This window comes from Papilio xuthus, unplaced genomic scaffold (genome assembly GCF_000836235.2).
Source record: "Papilio xuthus unplaced genomic scaffold, Pxut_1.1 DF825946.1, whole genome shotgun sequence".
NCBI lineage: Eukaryota > Metazoa > Arthropoda > Insecta > Lepidoptera > Papilionidae > Papilio > Papilio xuthus.
In genome coordinates, this window is record NW_013532703.1 from 4750508 (window position 1) to 4769793 (window position 19286).

At 30.9% G+C, this 19286-nt stretch overlaps 2 protein-coding genes and 1 non-coding gene across 3 annotated transcripts in view; 2 read left to right on the forward strand and 1 right to left on the reverse strand.

The window, feature by feature from the left end:
• The window catches only part of LOC106124288 (uncharacterized), a 60027-nt gene that overhangs the window by 19847 nt on the left and 20894 nt on the right, over positions 1–19286 (reverse strand). The gene's annotated exons all lie outside the window — the stretch shown is intronic.
• On the forward strand, positions 1867–18771 carry LOC106124284 (fatty acyl-CoA reductase 1). Its single transcript, XM_013320778.1, has 15 exons — positions 1867–1997; positions 9307–9505; positions 10968–11229; positions 14682–14797; positions 14995–15117; positions 15216–15400; positions 15491–15574; positions 15821–15930; positions 16411–16496; positions 16596–16711; positions 16951–17073; positions 17288–17407; positions 17718–17908; positions 18179–18245; positions 18512–18771. Exons 2-15 carry the CDS (start codon positions 9311–9313, stop codon positions 18597–18599), a joined length of 1866 nt encoding a protein of 621 aa, XP_013176232.1. The 5' UTR covers positions 1867–1997; positions 9307–9310; the 3' UTR covers positions 18600–18771.
• Positions 14324–14396, forward strand: TRNAV-UAC (transfer RNA valine (anticodon UAC)). The gene has a single exon. It is a non-coding gene; the product is annotated as a tRNA-Val (tRNA).

The following is a 19286-nucleotide window of genomic DNA, read 5'->3' on the forward strand; positions in this document are numbered from 1 at the left end:
ATTATAAAGAGAGGATGTTAAGTACATAATAACTACATGTATGTACAACTCCACATATACACTGTTCTACATACATATGAATACTAAACTACTACTATTTAACTACTAATAAACTTAAAACATATAAATGCCTACGTCATGCATTCATAAATACATACATATACAAACATATTTGTTGTTATACTTTGCATAAATTAAAAATAAAATAGATTCTTTTTGTTTTTTATCATTTAAATAATTTGTTTCAATGTCTCGCAGTTCGCACACATACTGGTTTTTTAATCTATGCATAATATTCGTATCGATATGTTTGTTGCAACTTATATAAACAAAAACGAATACATAACATATGACTTAATAAATAGCGTTAAAAATAGAAAATACAGTTATATTTTGACAATAGCACATTGTCTTAAAGCACTAAAAATTTTTAAGGAAATAAATTTTATTTTATTACGTAACTGTATGTTATGCAGTACGAAAGTGAGAAACTTAACTCCCGCCAAAATATATACCCAAAATTGTACTAAAACGTCGTATTTTTTCTTCTCGGAGTGTTCTAATTAATGTTTTAAATATCTATTATTATACGAGCTTAGATGTATAAAATAAAAAAAAACCTTGTAAAATACTTAGTAAAATGACCATTGTTGTGACATTTGTAGTAAAAAATGCAAGAATTTTAAGAAATTTTAAGTGCGATCGTGAACTAAGTAGCCATACTTCAAAAAGATGGTTATCAGTTCTTAATTATCACTTATAAACATGAATTTTAACATTGTTTCATGAAAGCATCGTCTTTCCTAGAGAATTAACAAGTATAAGTACGTATTATTCTATTATTAGTGTTTAATAGCGAGACTGTATCAGGTTATTTGGAAAACGTTAGTCAAGGAATTTTATAACCTCTATAATTATAAAAGAAGACAACTTTAACCGGATTCGCAAATAAGACACAGATTGCATAACATGTTATTTTGTATAAATTAAATAATTATATATCTATTAGAATATATAAAAACATGTATATTTGAAACGTTACAGATAAATGTTAATTACCTGTATTTTATACAGTTGTAATATTGTAAATTGATTGTGTCCCTTTTGCTCAACACCATGTGGATCTTCTTTCTCTGTCGTGTAACGATATCTACCTAAATATGATTCGTTCACTCAATTTCATTCTTGATTTAGGGGGTAAACGAGATGCAAGATAGTTAAGTGCGTTTCGCGGCTTAGAACATAGCTAAACAGAGGTCACGAAAACCGACAGTGTTGACAAGATTACTAGCTGTTGCCCGAATCTCCGTACGCGAGGATTTTGAATAAAATCCTTAATTAGTAGGCTATGTGTTTTTCCTATGTTCTACATCTATGCCGAATTTCAGCGAGATCCATGCAACCGTTCTGGAGATAACTCCATACAAATATCCATTCATTCATCTAAGAATTCGCATTTATAATTTTAGTAAGATAGAAGAAAATTAGAACATCATCATAAATTATTATCATTGATTGATAAAATAATCAAGAAGGACTGTATTAAGAGCACCCGAAACCGAAGTGCATGAACAATGCGGAGATGTATGAAAGTAGAAGAAGAAGAGAGAGATGTCAGGAACGTGACAAATAGAGTTATGTATTAAATATCATTCACGCCTACCTACTCTGGGTTACCTAATTTATCTTTTTATTTTTTGATTATGAATTCCAACAATGTCCTGAAATAAAACTGTATGTTAATATTAACTAGATAATAAATATGAAAGGTGTCAAAAAAAAATGCTGAAATTTAAAAGTTTGCCCTTTGTATCGTAAACCTTTGACTTGTATTGTGCTGCTTTATTGTTCCAACCTGCCTTCGACTTGCTTTAATTATTTTTACTGTGGACAGTCAACGTTCCGTCGTGGGAAGAAACGGTCGCTAGTTATATGTGCATATAATCGCTTATTATATCTGTGTTAATTTCAAGAAAATAGTAATAATAACAGAATACGTAAGTAAACAATATAAATAATATATGGTAGTTAAAGAATTTATAAAATGTCAAGTATAATAGGTTTGGTGTTTTACTTTTTTTTTAGAAAATTAAAAAAAAAGACGTAATAGACAGTTTTACAAAGTTTAAATATCAAACAGTAATAAATGGGAAAATATATATTTTCTAATCAACTTTCGTAGTCATAGTTCTAATAATTGGATAATCACTGTTTTTTGTTCGATCTGTTTGTTATCCTCAATGTCCGCGATTTGATTTAATATTTTGAGACTGGTCTCCCTCAGATAGCTAGTTTAGATTAGTATGTCAAATGTACATAAAGTCGAGTCTCCCTTAATGCTCAATAAACGATTCTGAGTGAGCAGGTAAATCTTACTATAAGAGTTTGGAATTGTTTAGTGGAATAGGAATTTATTTTCGCGACAGACAATAACGTAATTTTTTTACCTCATTGACGGTTTCATTGATGGTGTTATCTATTAGAGCCTAAATCAATCGTTTTTTTTTTAAATTAAAGGTTATACTGTACCAGATTAATTATACACAAAAGAAAGACATCTTGTTCCGGTTAAGATAAATCTTAGTTGCCTCCGGCGGTACTAATTAGACCGGAAGTTAACTTTAACTTCCGTCGCAATGGATGCATAATAAAAAAATGGAAGAATTATTATAAAAACTAATAAGAAAACAGAGTTTTAAATTTCTTTTTCCACTTGTAGATTAAATATTTTTAATCAAGTTTTTGATTTTTTTTCTTTAACTTGTACGGTTACACTTTCTTCTTATCTTTAGGTTAAGCTATAAAAAAATTAAAAGTCCGGTATTCCCATGGAAATTTTTCATTAGCAAGGACAACGATTAAATGGTTAATTGAAAAAAAGACTTGATTTTCAAACCAGTCTTAACGCCCCTTGATTTATAATAGCTAACCATAAAAGTGCCAAGTAGTTATTACTAAGTTATATTTATTTTAACTTGAGGTTATTATTTACTTAGTTTTATTGTAAGTAACAACTTTAATAATGTAATTAGCAGATATTGCTAGCCTTGCAATCGGCTATAAATACGATAAAATTGATTTGTATACTTGATTTTAAGTCTTAGTTAGAGTATATATAATTTACGTGGCATTTTCCTTCGCGTAACTGTTATTAGGTGTATCTGTCAACTGTTGGGCTAACACGTCAATTTCCTACAAGCCCTTTCGTACCGTTATTGTCAATAATGACAAAATTAGTATGAGATTTTTGGTGTACTTTACATCCGATAGAGGCGCTGCACAAATTTTGTCGATGACGATAGAATCGAGGTTGTCACAAAATACTATATATAGCACACTGTTTTTAGTATATATCCATATTTTTACGTAGCATGCAACAGGGAATTGTGCAAATTGTGAAGATGCACATGGTCTATCACGATGATTTGCGTGAGATTTGTTGGTATACTTTACGCCCGGACGCCCGGTAGCGGCGCTGTAGAAAACTTTGTCGTTAACCTTACGAAAACGTTCTCACAAATATTCATGATAGCCCTAGGTATGTCCATAATCTTCAGATTAAAAAAAAACTGTCATAACCACCTCTATAAAACCTCTTTCTGAACAACAAACGACATGAACTGGTTCTGGGTCCAAATTATACTTCTTATTTTTTTTTTACATTTTTCGTATACGTACGCCAATGAACCAGTTCATGAAGGAATATTCCTACGTTGTGATTCATTTTTAGCATTTATTGTCGTTCGATTGAAAGGTATTGTAAAGTAACGTATGGGTATTTCTTAACTTTTGTTTATCGGGGGAAAAAATTCTTCCTCGTTCAGAATAAATTCAATGTATATCCGTATTAAAATTTCTATTGTGGCTGCATTTTTGTGGCTTATTTTCTTTTATTTATTCAATAGACTATAGTATTAATAACAATAAATAGCGTACTCTTCGTACCCCTTTTAGAAGTTGTGCATAAAGTTTTAGAAGTGCATTAAGCTATTTTGCAACAAAACTATCAAAAAAATGTTATTGCTAATTAATGCAGAGGTATAAAAGCAAATATTAAGCATATTTGCTTTTATCCAATTGTTTTTTTAAAGCCAAATTGTTTCTTTAATAAGCTAAGCTCGAGTTTCAACAAATAGGTAACCACTAGTTTGACAATAATTGAAATTCCACCCCAAAACCCACAATAATGGCAACAACGTAATTAAATTACCTGTCAACATGTGACGTGTTTCACGTCACTACAATCACTAAATATACCTGTCTGGTTGTAATTACATTTAAAACTTATGACCTGTTTTTATAGTACATTATTATTGATGTAAATTTCCATCCAAACAAAACAACATAGGCGTCTTATAAACCTTTTGACTATAGAAAAAAGGACTAGGCAAAGAGCCACAGTTGTATTGAATAATCACTTTGTAATAAAAAGTTTAAGAGTAAAGTTTTTTTTTAATTAAAAATCTAAATTAAATAAACAAATGCACGTCACGAAATTTAAATGTTAAAAAGATGTGTACTTTAATTTCCTTATACAAAAATATTCCTTGACCTTTAGGAGAGCTTACGCTACTCATGTTGGTAATACGTAACTAGGAATTCTCTTTTTTATCGTTCAATTACTTCGCCTTGAAGTAGCAATTATTTAAAAGTATATTTTAATGTTACCTAAAGACGTATCACGGAAAATCAGTAGTGATCTAATAATTTTTAATTTTGAAGAATAATTTCAATACAGACCAAATTATCTTCCGGAAGTGGTACTTTTGGTAATAATTAATTGTTTAGTACGTGTTAGGTAGTTGTGTTATTAAAATCTTACTAATATTATAAATGTTAATGTTTAGATAGATGGATAGATGGATGAATGGATGGATCTTTGAAGGTAACTTCAGAACAGTATAGAACATAGTCTGGATGAACACATATGCTACTAATTTTTTTTTAATTCCGCGCCGACAGAACCGCAGGCGACCGGTATTATTATTATAAATGTAAATTAACTCCACTTTATTACTTTGGAATCAATTAAATTAATTTCTAACCTCTTGACGTTATTTCATAAACAATAATTTGTTTATTGACACTTAAAGATATAATGACATATATTATATTATTTGACATAGTGTATTTATCGTGATTATATATTTTTAAAATTTCCTCTGTCACCGATCAATCCCTTCGACGCGACACTGGCGAAATAATTTGTGCCTTGTTGGCACGCCTAAAAGGCACTGCTTGGAAATTGATTGATTAAAAGTTCCTATAACTTTGTTTTCGTTTGCAATCACGGTATTATTTTAATTTTAAAAACTAAACTTATTAAAAATATTTCCTTGTTGAGTATAACCTTCAGTGTTGAACTCGTTTGCACATTATAATAAAACACCAGAAGGACATTTGCATATTAGAAAAAATACAGAGTAAACATAAAACAAGCTTTGAGCCGAAAGTTTGTTTGCGATCAAGAGCGTGCAAATAACAGCATTAAATACAACATATAGAAGTTGCTTTTATTAGAATGATAGTTGTCAATTTATAAAAAACAAGCCGACGCCCGCCATTCCATCTGCGCGGAATTAAAAAAATATATAATTAGTAGCCTATGTGTTCTTTCAGAATATGATCTATATGAAATCAAATTTTCATCGAGACCCGTTCATCTGTTCTAGAAATACCTTCAAACAAACATCCATCCATCGAAACATTCTCATTTATAATATTATATAATAGTAAGATAAACAAATAATACTTTTTTATGTTTAGTTCAACATTTTTAAACATAAACTAATACTAAACCGAAGAGTTCGTCTATCAAACTAGGAGCTGTATAACTTGCCAGATGATTAAATTTTAATTTACATTAATTCATATTATGCGTACAAAGTCCACGTGTACGATATATCTTACTTTCGTACTTAATCTTACTAATAAATGCGAATGTTTCGATGATTGGATATTTGTTTGAAGCTATATCTCCAGAACAGCACTACGAATCTTGATGAAATTTGCCATTGATATAGAATATAATTTGAAGAACACATAGTCTACTAAGTTTTTTTTAATTCTGCGCGAACGGAGCCGCAGACTAAAGCTAATGAGAACATTAAAAGTTTGGAATTTTGTTCCGGAAAAACATGTAGCACGAAGGCAATCCCAATCTGGCAAAGTATAAGTAAATGACCTTGGAGAAATGATTGTACTTACTTGTTCATTTTTCGAATCCGTTTACTTATCGTATTCCGTGACATTTTAATCGATTTCTTATCCCGCTGTCATAACATTTGTAAAAAAACATATCGTTGTTTTTTTCTTTTACAAAACAAAAGAGAGGGATGACTTTATTTTTGATTTTATACAAGTGATCCTACAGTAGAAATCCAGTGTTACGATCGATGTTTATATGAAAATTTGTTCGGTTTTAGGTAATAAACGTTTTGCTTAATTTTTTTACACTACATTTTCCCGAATTGGGGAAAAATTTTCATTATACTGTCATACATTTATGTCACGCACAATTTTGACATTTCGAAAATTGCCTTACTTACGTCAAACTTGAAAGAAACGGTACATCTAGTGGTAATATATCTATGTTTTTTACTTGAAGTCCATAAAACTGTTTACAGTGCAAGGTTAATAAATTGGCCATTAATATTATTCAAATAGTAAAATCCTTGGTAATAAATGTTAATACAATTTAAATCGAGTAAAGTCCGCTCTGTCCACCTTCAGTTTGAACAAAATATTCGTACTATACACTTGTGTATGCAAATTTGAACTTTGAGTCAAACGATAGAGTTCTTAGTTTTGCGTTTTCGACTGTTTATTTAAAAGTAAAGGTGGTAGCAGACTTTAATCAATCTTAGTTATAGAACATGCGAGTAGCCATAAATGTGATACGATGCTAAATATTAGCCAATTTTATTTTAATAATCAAAATTATCTTTTAATATGTTACTAAATATTATAAAGTTAAAATATAAAATGAATAAAATACTATGTATGGGATACAATTTATTCGAAAATACTTAATTTCTTAATATGTTGGTAAGGTCTTAATATATTTCTCGTCAGCGAAGTATAGGTAAACTAGCATTCGCCCGTGACTTCATCAGCGCAATAATATAAAAATAAGTACTTATTAAACTGTCCGCACACATTAGGTACCTGTAATAGATCCTTCAAAATCAATAAAACGTTTCGGTGATAGCCCGGAACAGATACCGGACAGATAGTTAGATAGAAACAAATTTTAAAAATTAATTTTTCGTTTTAGATTTCAAATACATCATACCGTACATGTAATATGATTTTTTGGACATTACACATACACTTCAATTTTTTTTAATTGTATATTTTAGAATAATACGTTATTACGAGTAATTCGTAATGTTAGAAGTCGAGATAATCGTAAACAGAAGTTGATCAAATAGATTTAAATGATAGCAAATATGGTCAAATGAGTTGTGAAAACTGGACATGAGGTCATCTACTTGTACAGTACTAGCTATCAACCTTGTATCTTCATATATTTCAATGTTAGGAGAACATTCATGTCACCGACCCATAGCGAACTTGGTCTGTTTATAAACGGACTATTCATTAAACTTTCACCAAATATATCACGTTTTTGAAATATCAAAGTAAACGTAGAATATACATATTGTAATCCTTTTCTACTGTTTATGTCATAAATACGGTACTTACATTAAAAAAATATTAAAAGTACATTTAAATAAAATAATAGATTAGTTATTTGTTTTTGATACGATATGTCAAGTTCTAAATGCTACGTTAACATCGCAACTGATAATTTATAAAACGCCCAGTCCAATCACAAATTGACGAAGTTCATGAACTGTTGGTGACATACACATGTGTATCGTTAGGACAGAATGTCGTGGAAATGTCGTTTATGTCGCTAAGGAAGATTATAATGACGAAAACTGGAGCTTTTATTTTAAGTTCATATCATGATATGTAACATTTCAAATAGCCTTTGTACGACGTTAGCGACAAAAAGTAAAATTAAAAAATCTTTTGATTTTTTTCTTTATACTTATTCAAAAAGGTGGAACTTACAAAATGTAAATTTACATATTTATTATGAGGATGAACATTTAATTTAACAACACGTATTTTATTTATTCATTCAAAAAAAGATGAGGTTCGAAATTCGCTTGTATTTTTAGTCTGTTACCTCAGATCTTCGACATAACCAAACCATTTTTTTTTTAAAGTGCATTCTCAAGAGATTGGAATGTCATTAAACCTTAGTTTTCAAAGATATCTGCATGAAAATTTTGATATACAGGAAGCCTTCCTTGGCTTTAACGGAATTGTGATGTACGTCGTGAATATAATGTTTTTATGAGTTTTATTTGAAGTCTTTTTTGTTTTGTATTTTATTAAGAAGTATGACTAACATTAGCAACGTCTTTTATAATTATATTGGACGGATTTCGTTAAGACTACTTAATATATACCTTATTAATACTTTTTTTTAAATAACTTGTTCGCGAATTAGACCTCGCGTTAGTTAAAAAAACTGAGTTAAGCTACCATTCGTTAGCTCATACAGATTCGTTTAGGTATTCAGAATTTACGTGGTACATCCATACATCCATCCAAACTTTCGCATTTGTAATATTAGTAAAATAAACCTTGTGTGTCCATTGTGGACCACACACAATGACAATGGCGTCCTCGATCATTGGCACTTCAATTGTTCAAAGTTTTATTAGTCTCTTTATCGCATCGCAATCGGTCGCTGTTTTTTCTACAAGAAATATTGCTAATATTATTTTTACAACTTTGCGTTTTCTTATCTGAGAATTCATATTCTCCTGTGAAATATTAAAATTAGTGCACCTTTGATGTAACATTGGTAATAATAGTCATTTAAATAAATAATTAATAAAAAATATGTAATTTAGTGTTAATATTAATTGGTAAGAATAAAAAATAACTGTAAAATGATCAAGTTTCCTGATTAGGGATTTTTTTTGTAACTAAACTTTTTTTTATTATATAACTTTTGAAACTACTAAATCGATTCAAAAAATCCTTTACAGTCAGGAAGAAACAATATCTCCGGGTGACATAAGCTATATTATTTCAAATATTATTAGTTGGAATCCTTTGGCGCGAAACGCGATTTGGTTACTAAGTCAAATTGATTAGTGAGGGGACATAAACGTTGACATTTTAATAAGGCTACTGTTGCGCCGGTAAACCGGCGAAGTGTCGGATTTTCTTCCTAAAAATTACTAAACAATAATAACATAATTGCATTGTATTTTCCAGAATAATGAATAGCGGCTCTTTGGAAGATTCCTTACTGATGGGTACTGCGGGGACGCGTGAGAAATTGGAAAAATGGTCCACGGCGCAAGCTAAGGGGGAGAAGGTCGAGATTGACTTGTATGGAAAACCCACAGACCAACAGATAAAGGAGTTGGAGAATGTCAGAAACATTAGCAAGGAGTTACAAAACAATTTACAAGTAAGTTAATACTTATAATGCAGTGAAACCATCGATATATAATTTGGTAGATACGTAAATTTTAGCAGATTTTTTTGTTAATTTACTAATATTTCTTTAACCATTCCAATTAAGCTCTAGGCTTGTGCTAGGATATGGTTAACGACAATAGTCGAATGGCGGGATTCGAACCCCCGACCTCGTGGTCGGAAATCCGTACCCTTAACCATTAGGCTATTGACGCTTCAAAAAATGACATCATATTGTTGACTCTGTTTAATCAAAAACAAAGAGACGATAAAATGTTAATACAAGTATCACGGCCCAGTAAGAAAGTGTTATTTGGTATGCTTGTCTATCACAAAATCTTGAAGAAATGAAACAAGAGCAAGATTTAGTAATATAATTAAATATACAGGTTTTAACGACATATTCAGTTTTGAGTTTCGTTTGTACGGAAAACGTTGAAATCAAAGGCTCTGTTTTAATGCCAAACATATTTTGTAGAATCTAAATACTAATTATAAGTTTTTAATATCATCCTACCGTGCGACCGCAGCGATTTGGGGTCGATTTTTTATATTATTTAGTTTGGTTTAGTTTTAGTATATAGTTTCTAGTATTATTCTATTTAGTGACTAATTAAATTAAAATTAATCTACCAAAGATTAATTTTAATTTAATTAGTCACTTAATAATTAATATATAGTTAAGTAATTCAATAATAAGTTTATGTATATATTTTTACATTAAGGTAAATGCAATATGATACTTATTCACTTATTGCGAAAAAGTAATAATTAAGCCTCACTTCCTCTTTTACGTTAAGGAAATATTATTTAGCAAAACCTTGCAGAAAACCCGAGGTTGCACGCAATAAGTATAATTAAAAAATAATTGACATCACAAAGGTTCCATTGCTAAGTGAAACAAGATCATTTGTCGAGTAGAGTCTAACAAGATAAATAAGACGGTCGTATGCTCATTATCTCATCTTAAGCAAAATCAAACATTCTACTTCTTGTTCTGTGATTTTAAATATGGGTATTGAAAAATTTGGACGTATTGTTATTGTACGAATAAAGAAAGAAAAGGTATTGATTTTATTGTTGCAATTTGATAGATTTAGAAGATTATAAGCTGAACCCAACAGATTAGATCAAATCGAAATTTATTTTTATTTTTATGTAAGCACAAAAAAGGCTCCGTCGCCAACAAAAACACAACATAACAAACTAAATTAGATTATATTAGATTTGATTACTTCAGATGAAATAGATATAAATATAGCTAATATTAGCACAGTTATTTTTGCATGAAAAGGGAAAATATTTTCTTTCTGTGTATTATCTCCTCCGTCGATTAAAGGTAGGCAACACATATGCAATTGCGTATGTCTATGGGCATCGGTCACTTCGCCGCTCGCTCGTTTGCCACCTTATGATATAAAAAAATTTTAAGAAAAAAAAACATATGTCTACAGGAATTGGAAAATTCAGTTCGCAACGCTGCCTTGGACAATGAAGCGATGAATCCTAGCGCTCCGATCCTAAACTATTCCGAGGATCATGAGTTTGTTTCCGCAAACAAACTGGATGATTACTACGCAGAGGAAGACAGAGCGGATGCGCTAGAAGAAGAGAAGAGGAAACTGACAAAGGGTAAAGCGGCGATGACCGATATACAAAGCTTTTATAAAGATCAGTGTGTGTTTTTGACTGGTGGTACTGGATTTTTGGGTAAAGGTGAGTTCGCTTTTGTTTTGCTTTTTTACTATTTTTACGCCTACATAAAAAAATAAACATTTCAAAAATAATATCCATAAATCTATTACGTATATAAAAATGTAATTTGTAGATAGACCAAGCCTAAACACGATAAAAGTTTTATTTTTAAAAAAATGATCTAAATATGCTATTAAGTCCAGAATCAGTTTAGCTTTAATCTCGGATATTTTAATTTCTGTTTATCTACTGTTTAGAAGCTTTAACCTAATATAGGAAGACTTGAGATTTACCACATAACATCTTACGTAGGGTTAGTTAAAGGTAGAGTCAGTTTGTAATTTTTTAAATAATTATTCTCTGATTCCGTTGGAACTGAAACAACTAGCACCCCGTGCTAGCGTGTGTGACATTTTTTTGTGTTTGTGTTTGCTATAAGTTGTGTGCTATTCAATTGTAATAGTTGCAGTTACTGCAATTGTTGAGTTTTTGTGTATTGTGTGTGTTTGTATTTTTAATTTCATCGACCTCAGACATCAACCTTGCGAGTTAAACTTGTTTTAAATTCTTCAAACGAAACAAGAAACCGCTCTACATTTACATTCCTTGTTTTAATTTTTGTTTGAGTTTGCCTTGTTTTTTATAATATTCGTAAGCGAATTTGTTTCTCTTTATAAACTAAGTTACATTAATTGCTTACTTATATTATCGTGGATTTCCACTGCCGATACATTTGTACATAAAAGAGATAAAAAATATATCATATATGAGAAAAAGAGAGATAACAATGTTTCTTGTACAGTTGTTTCATCAATGGAAACCCAAAGTTATGTAATGCATGTGTTTTACGTGGTGTTGTTAATGGTGTTTTTTATGTTTGGGTGTTTTTTATTTCTGTGCTTTGGAATGGAATGGAATTTATGGTAAGTACAACGTTTTTTTTTTTTTAATTCATACAATTGTTGTAATCGCATTTAAAAATCTACTTTAAAAACTAGACCACAAACATGTTCATAAGCTTTCTTTTTGTAATAAAAATAAATCTTCTAGCTCCCCCCTCCCCGTCCTCGATCATCGGCCAGCGATGCCCTTGTAAAGTCGTTCAATACTTTTTATGTTCACATCCATGACAGAAACGTCACCGGAGTCCTTATAAGATCTTTTCTAATTAATTCTAGCTATTTCTATAAAAGACGATAAACCATTTCAATTATTATCGATCTTAGAATTCCTTCTAAATATTTACATATTTATTTATATACCGCCTATATAATAAAAATGTATATGTTATTAAAAGGAGTCCCTTTAGGCAAGGTCCCGAAGATACTGGCAGCGTTCCCCCTCTGTACAGCTAAACTAATTCTTTGACCGAGGTAGCTGCCAGCTCTTCTCTCTCTTCTTCTTCTCTTCTCTTCTCTCAATGTATATTGACCGCACGACTTATTACTTGATTTATGTAACTATGGTAATACTGTAGTTTTTTTTTCTTAAATAACATTTGGATATATAAATAATATGTTCATTTTTAGGGTTCCGTACCTTAGAGGAAAAAAACGAAAGCCTTATAGGATCACTTTGTTGTTCGTCTGTTTGTTTGTCAAGACACTTTTTTGCAAATACAGTGCCGGTGTTAGGATAGGGCGCTTTTAGGCGAACGCCTAGAGCGTTGTACAAGAGGGCTATGAAAGCGCAGCAGAAATCTCGATAAAGGCGCCAGTAGAACTAAAACTGATAAAAATGAGACCATAATCTATTCCTTTCCCATATTCCATATCACTTCTCTTTCCGAGTTTTTTAATTCGCTTCTCCTTAGTATGTTGTAAAGAAAGCGCTGTAAAGTCGCCTACAGTGTAGATCCTATGCACATATTTTGAAAGCTATAAAAAAAAATTATCAGAGTTTAAAAATGCTTGTGAAATGACATTTCAACTTTTTTTTTTCAGATGGAAGAATGAGTCTAAAGGCCAGTCGTGTCGTCGAGAAGGTGATCCTTTAATTGTGTTTTATTAAATGTTATATTCTAGCGGTGTTTTTTGTTACATAATATAGTTTAATAAATTATTTATGAACTTATTCGTTTGTTTTTATTATATAAACCAATAACAAAAAATATTAAGCAGTATACTACGCAAGATCATTTTAAACAATATAACAAAACTTTTTGCAGTATATTAAATCGAACACATAAAGGACAAAAACATAAGTGATGAATAAAAATTAATTTAATTTCAGACCACTTTTTTTGAATGAACAGACGTTTGAATTATCATTATATTTTTACATACTGATCAAACGAGATTTTTTTATTAGTTGTAACCTTCTATAAATTAATTGCATTGTAATACCTTAGGTTATATGTACCTATATACCTTATGTACTAACTTTTATTACTATTATTACATTAATATTAAAATGTAAAGTTAGTAGATAAGGTATAACCTAACGAAAAATTTGTAAATATACGAAAGAAACGCAGAAATATTATTATTTAAATTAAGTAATAATTATAAGACATATTTTCATTGGAAGTAATTTAAGAACCAGAGCTTCGTTTGACGTATATTAATTATAGTTTTTACGTTTTGAATTTAGTTTTTTGGTCTGAAAGAACTTAGAAATCGATATCTTTTTTTGTCTCGTCATAATGTATTCTCCGTCACTCGAACAATTGGCTGAGTAAATAAAGTATAATAATAAGCCTAGACATTTTAACTGTCATATAACATCATTTGACTTACGTATATCATAGAATTTTTATGAGTAACATTTTAATGAAAAATTATAATCCTACCGTTCTGACACACAAACATGAATCTTTATGATTTAAGGAAGCTGTGGTTATTATATTAAAATTACATTTGTCAATAACTTTTTTGTAATGTTTTTATGAGTGTGTTAATATATTTTGAGGAAAACTTTGATTAAATAAATAAAGTATTTTAATTACGACAGAACTGCTAGTGATATGATTATATGAAGATAATATTTAAGTAAGTAAAACAAAAAAAGGAGGGAATACAACGTATTTAAGTTAAACGTAAGCTTTCAAAGCGCAGATTTAAATATTTTTATTTATTTCTTGAAACAGAATCAACATTTCTTCGGGCATCCAACGGGTTCCGTGGTGTAGTGGTTATCACATCTGCTTTACACGCAGAAGGCCGCCAGTTCGATCCTGGCCGGAATCATTTCTTTTTGGTTCACGATTTTTATAGATATATATATAATATACATTTTGTCCTATATTTTTTTAATCTTACGTCTTAGTAATCAATAACACTAAAATTTGGATGGATGGATGAATGTTTGGTATCACGTAACTCTATGATGTCTGAACGGATCTGGATGATATTTGGAATACAGATTTACAGCCTTTAACAGCACTATTAGTATATGTTTCATTATAATGCTAAGAAATAGAAAAAGCATATTCAGTCGCATGCATAGTTCTGCCAATGATTTGTTTGTTACAGTTTTAATAGAAAAATTGCTACGTTCATGTAAAGATGTAGACACAATTTATGTATTGATTAGAGCGAAAAAGGGCAAAGATGCTGTAACCCGTCTGCATACGCTTCTCGACGATTTTGTGAGTACAAAACAAATTGAACATTTTTATACTTGTCAATAGATGGCGTTGTCATACATGTATACCTAAATTATTTTATACTTATGGTGTAATTAAAGTTTGGCGTCAATCCTATAATACAAAACATTAATCTTTTCGACAATAGATGGCGCAATCAAAATGTCTTTGAAATTAAGGCATCGTTTCCTTTATTTCAGCTATTTCATCGTGCTCATGAAGAAAATCCGAAAGGTATACATAAATTGGTTCCAGTCATCGGAGACATGGAATTACCTGGTCTTGGAATTTCTGATGAAGATAGGAAGATGCTTACTTCCAGGGTAGGTTTGGTGATCAGAATTTTTAAACAACTGTCCTACCTTTTTACGCGATAAGATGTCACAATAGATAGTTTCATATTTATGTTTACACTTAACAGGTTTCTATAATAATAAATGCGGCGGCCACCGTAAAGTTTGACGAAAAACTGTCTGTATCCACCGGTATCAACGTCAAAGGAACTAAAGAGGTGCTCAAACTTGGAAAAGAATGTCGGAATCTAATGGCGATTACACACGTGTCTACTGCTTTCTCCAACACATACCTCAAACATATAGAGGAAAAGTGAGTTAATTTAATTATTTTTGTAGATGGTTTTATCTTTTTTTAAGACTTTGTTTATTTTCTATAATTAACCTAAACGTTTTTATTTAGGTTCTACGACCCCCCAATGACGGTGGAGGCGTTAGAAGCGGTCTCTCAATTGGACGAAGGATTAATTGAAAAAATTTTACCCACGTAAGATCGTCATAATTATTTACTTACTAAACAATAGTGCGTTTAATATGCAAAATACCTTATCCAAGCAGAATTTTTCATCCAATGAAGGGGCTTAATTATCCTTTCTCTATCCGCAATGATACAAATTGCTATGGCGCCCGTGATGGTCGAACAAAAAACAATGTCGCTCATCAAGGCACCATAATGCGGTTTATAGAACTTAAAGATGTTAAATCTTAACAATAAAATATGGGTTTTTTTCAGACTTCTAGGCAAATACCCGAATACGTATTGTTTTACGAAGGCAGTAGCTGAGGAAGCGGTACGAAAATACGGCGAGGGAATGCCGATATGCATTGTCCGACCGTCTATAAGTAAGTTCCTGCAATTAGTCTTTACAGTCCCTGACAGGTTACTGAATGATGGCGCCTAGTCTTGACGAGTACAGTCACCTGCATAAATATATACACATTTAAATACATAACACACTTGTGCACGCATTTTTTTTAAAATACGTACGTATTCTTCAGTAGTATGTATTTATGGTCATGTATGCATGTAGCATGATCAGTAGCATACGGATGGATGTATGTCTACATATTTTTGACAAGCGTATAGAAGCTTTGTAAATGTATACATTTATGCAGTTGACTGTACGTATGTATATCGTGGTCATGTAGTTCGAAGACATGGGATTGAACAAGATAGTAATGAGAATGAATGTGCCAATGCTACTGAAAGTTCAAAGAAAGTATGGATAGATTGTGTGGTATTATGAAAGATAGGAGTGAATTGATATGATGGCTGACAGATGTAACATGATGATGATAACAGAATATGATTTTTGTTTACAGTTATATCAACTTATGAAGAACCGGTGCGTGGGTGGACAGATAGCATTTATGGACCGACGGGTATTATAATTGGCATAGGTACTGGGGTAAGTAACAAAGTGTTTACCCCACTGCTGATATAATCAGAAGTGTATTTCGTCCTTATCATTCTCTTTGAAATAACACGAGATGACAATATGTTACAGGTCCTACGTACAATGTATATGGACATGAACAAAGTAGCAGATATGGTACCCGTTGATATGACAGTCAACGCAATACTAGCATCTGCTTGCAACACGGCTAAACATTTTAAAGAAAAGTAAGCTATAAAATGTTTAAAGAGTATTAAAATAATAGCGGTAATAGTAGCAAGCAATTGTAAATAAGTACACTGCGTTAGTTAACCCATATATCGTTTGACTTGACTAGCTTTTGACCGTAGACTAACATGTTTTAATAGTAAAGTCTATTAAGGCTAGTGTTGCGCCAGTACACCGGCACAGTGTCGGATTTTCTTCCTAACACTAACAATAACAAAATGCATATTTCATGTTACAGTCAAACTTCCGACATACCGATTTATAATTACGTATCAGGAGCGCAGAATCCAATAAGATGGAAGAGTTTTATTGAAATGAATCGGAAATATGGGATGGACAAACCGACTATGCAAGCTGTTTGGTAAGAAGTAACAAGGATTAATTCTGTCCCAGATTATCAGGGCTTATTTATTTTTAAATGTCTTACGTTTGATTAAATCGTAAGTAATAAAAATAATATGAATCAAGTACCTACCCTCCCTACTCTATCTATAAATATATCTCTATTTATAAATAAAATAATATTAATATAAAGATTAAATATAAGATTTGTTTGATTTTTTGTATAATTTCAGGTACTACGGATTGAATCTTACAAGTAACTACTACATGTTTCTGTTCTACAATTTCTTCTTGCATTATCTCCCGGCGCTGTTTCTGGACTTCTATAGTTTACTGACATTTCGGCGGAGAGTGTAAGCTATATTTTACCTTATAACTAGCTGTCGACCGCGATTCCGTCTGCGTGGGATAAAAAAAATAGTAGTCTATGTTTTCTTCCAGATTATCTTCTACATCCATGCCAAATTTCAACGAGATCCGTTCAGCCGTGATGGAGATATCTTCTAACAAATATCCAAACTTAAAATGTCAGATATTTTTTTCAATTTTCCATGTCTCCTTAGAAACTATTAAATTATATAAATTTCTTTAGCGGTCATTCCAAATTCCTAACAAAAAGAGACTAATATTTTGTTTACTAATATTAAACATTGTCTATTGCAGAATGTTAAAATTGTACAAGAGAGTGATGAAGATGGCCAACATATTGTTCTACTTCTCGATGCAAGATTGGCGCTTCAGTGACGACAACGTACGAAACATGTGGCGCTCCCTCTCCCCATCTGATAGAGTCGTTTTCCCCTTCAGCATGGGGGATATGTCCTGGGATTATATGACTGAGACATTTTTACTAGGTAAGTGTTCTTTTGACTAAGGGAGCAGTCGACAAATGGCCGAAATTTTTAGCGTCAGCCTAATTCCTTTTTTTAGTTAATTATTAGTATACAAGATGTTGCCCGTGACTCCGTATATAGAGAAGTTAAAAAAATAATTAGTAGTCTATGTGTTTTTACATACTATGTTCTACATCCATGCCAAATTTCACAATATCCATCCATCAAAACTTTCGCATTTATAATATTAGTATGAAGTAAAATACAATATACCTAATATTATTGTTTCAGGACTTCGAGTTTATCTAGTAAAAGACGACGTCTCAACTTTACCTGAAGCAAGGAAAAAGTGGAACAGGTAATTATTTCTTAACAGTAACAAAATATTTGGAAAGGCTACCTAAGTACATACATGTTAGGATTTTTTTATATATAACAATATCTGTGCATCGTAACGAGACAAATGTAAAGTAATGATTGCCAATGAGAGCATACTTTTATATACCATAGTCAATGGAACGTTTTTTACATGAAGACAGTGAAACACAATGTTTACGGTTATTACATTAATATTTATTTTTTAATATCTTACTATTATTGTAAATTATATTATTTTTGTTGCAGATTATACTACATGCACCAGCTTCTGAAACTGGGGACACTATGCCTTGTTCTTTATTTAGGATATTTATTAGTACGAATTTTCTTTTAGGTTATTAAAATAAACATCGTGGTTCTGTATTTAGTTATTTAGTCAAAATCATAGACTTATACATCAAGACGGAGCAGAAGTGAGGCGTATTGGAGGGCTTAATCGAGACATTTTAAAACATTAATTAATAATTATACAACATAATATTGTTTTGATAAATATGTACCGGGTTTTAATTTGTTTCATTTTACTTTTAATTTTTAAACATTATAATTTCTCCAATTTGAGTAATTGTTCATTATACTGAGGGGTAATGGGTACTGGTAAACATTTGCATCAAGCACCCTTTTGACTTTTTGACAATTCTTAAATGATCTTAAAATAATTTTTGAAATTTTATTTTGTATTATAAATGTGACAACACTGAGAAAATTTACTCTAATTAATTGACAGCAAAAGCAACCAGGAGGAGGGCTTTTTTGCCTCATTTTTGTGCCCGGTATTAGGTATCTTAAAAAATAAAATAAATGGAAATGTTAATAAGTAAACCGTAGTTATAAATTATAAATATTGTAAGATAAAATATTTTGCCAACATAACAAGCGTGTTTGTTGTTTTTTATTACCTACCTCAAGTTTCGACTTCAATTTTTTGAAGTATATTATATTGAAAAAATTTATTTCTACCATAAAAATGTAACTACGAACCCGAGAAATTAAATGATTAGACTACAATAATTGTTTAGCA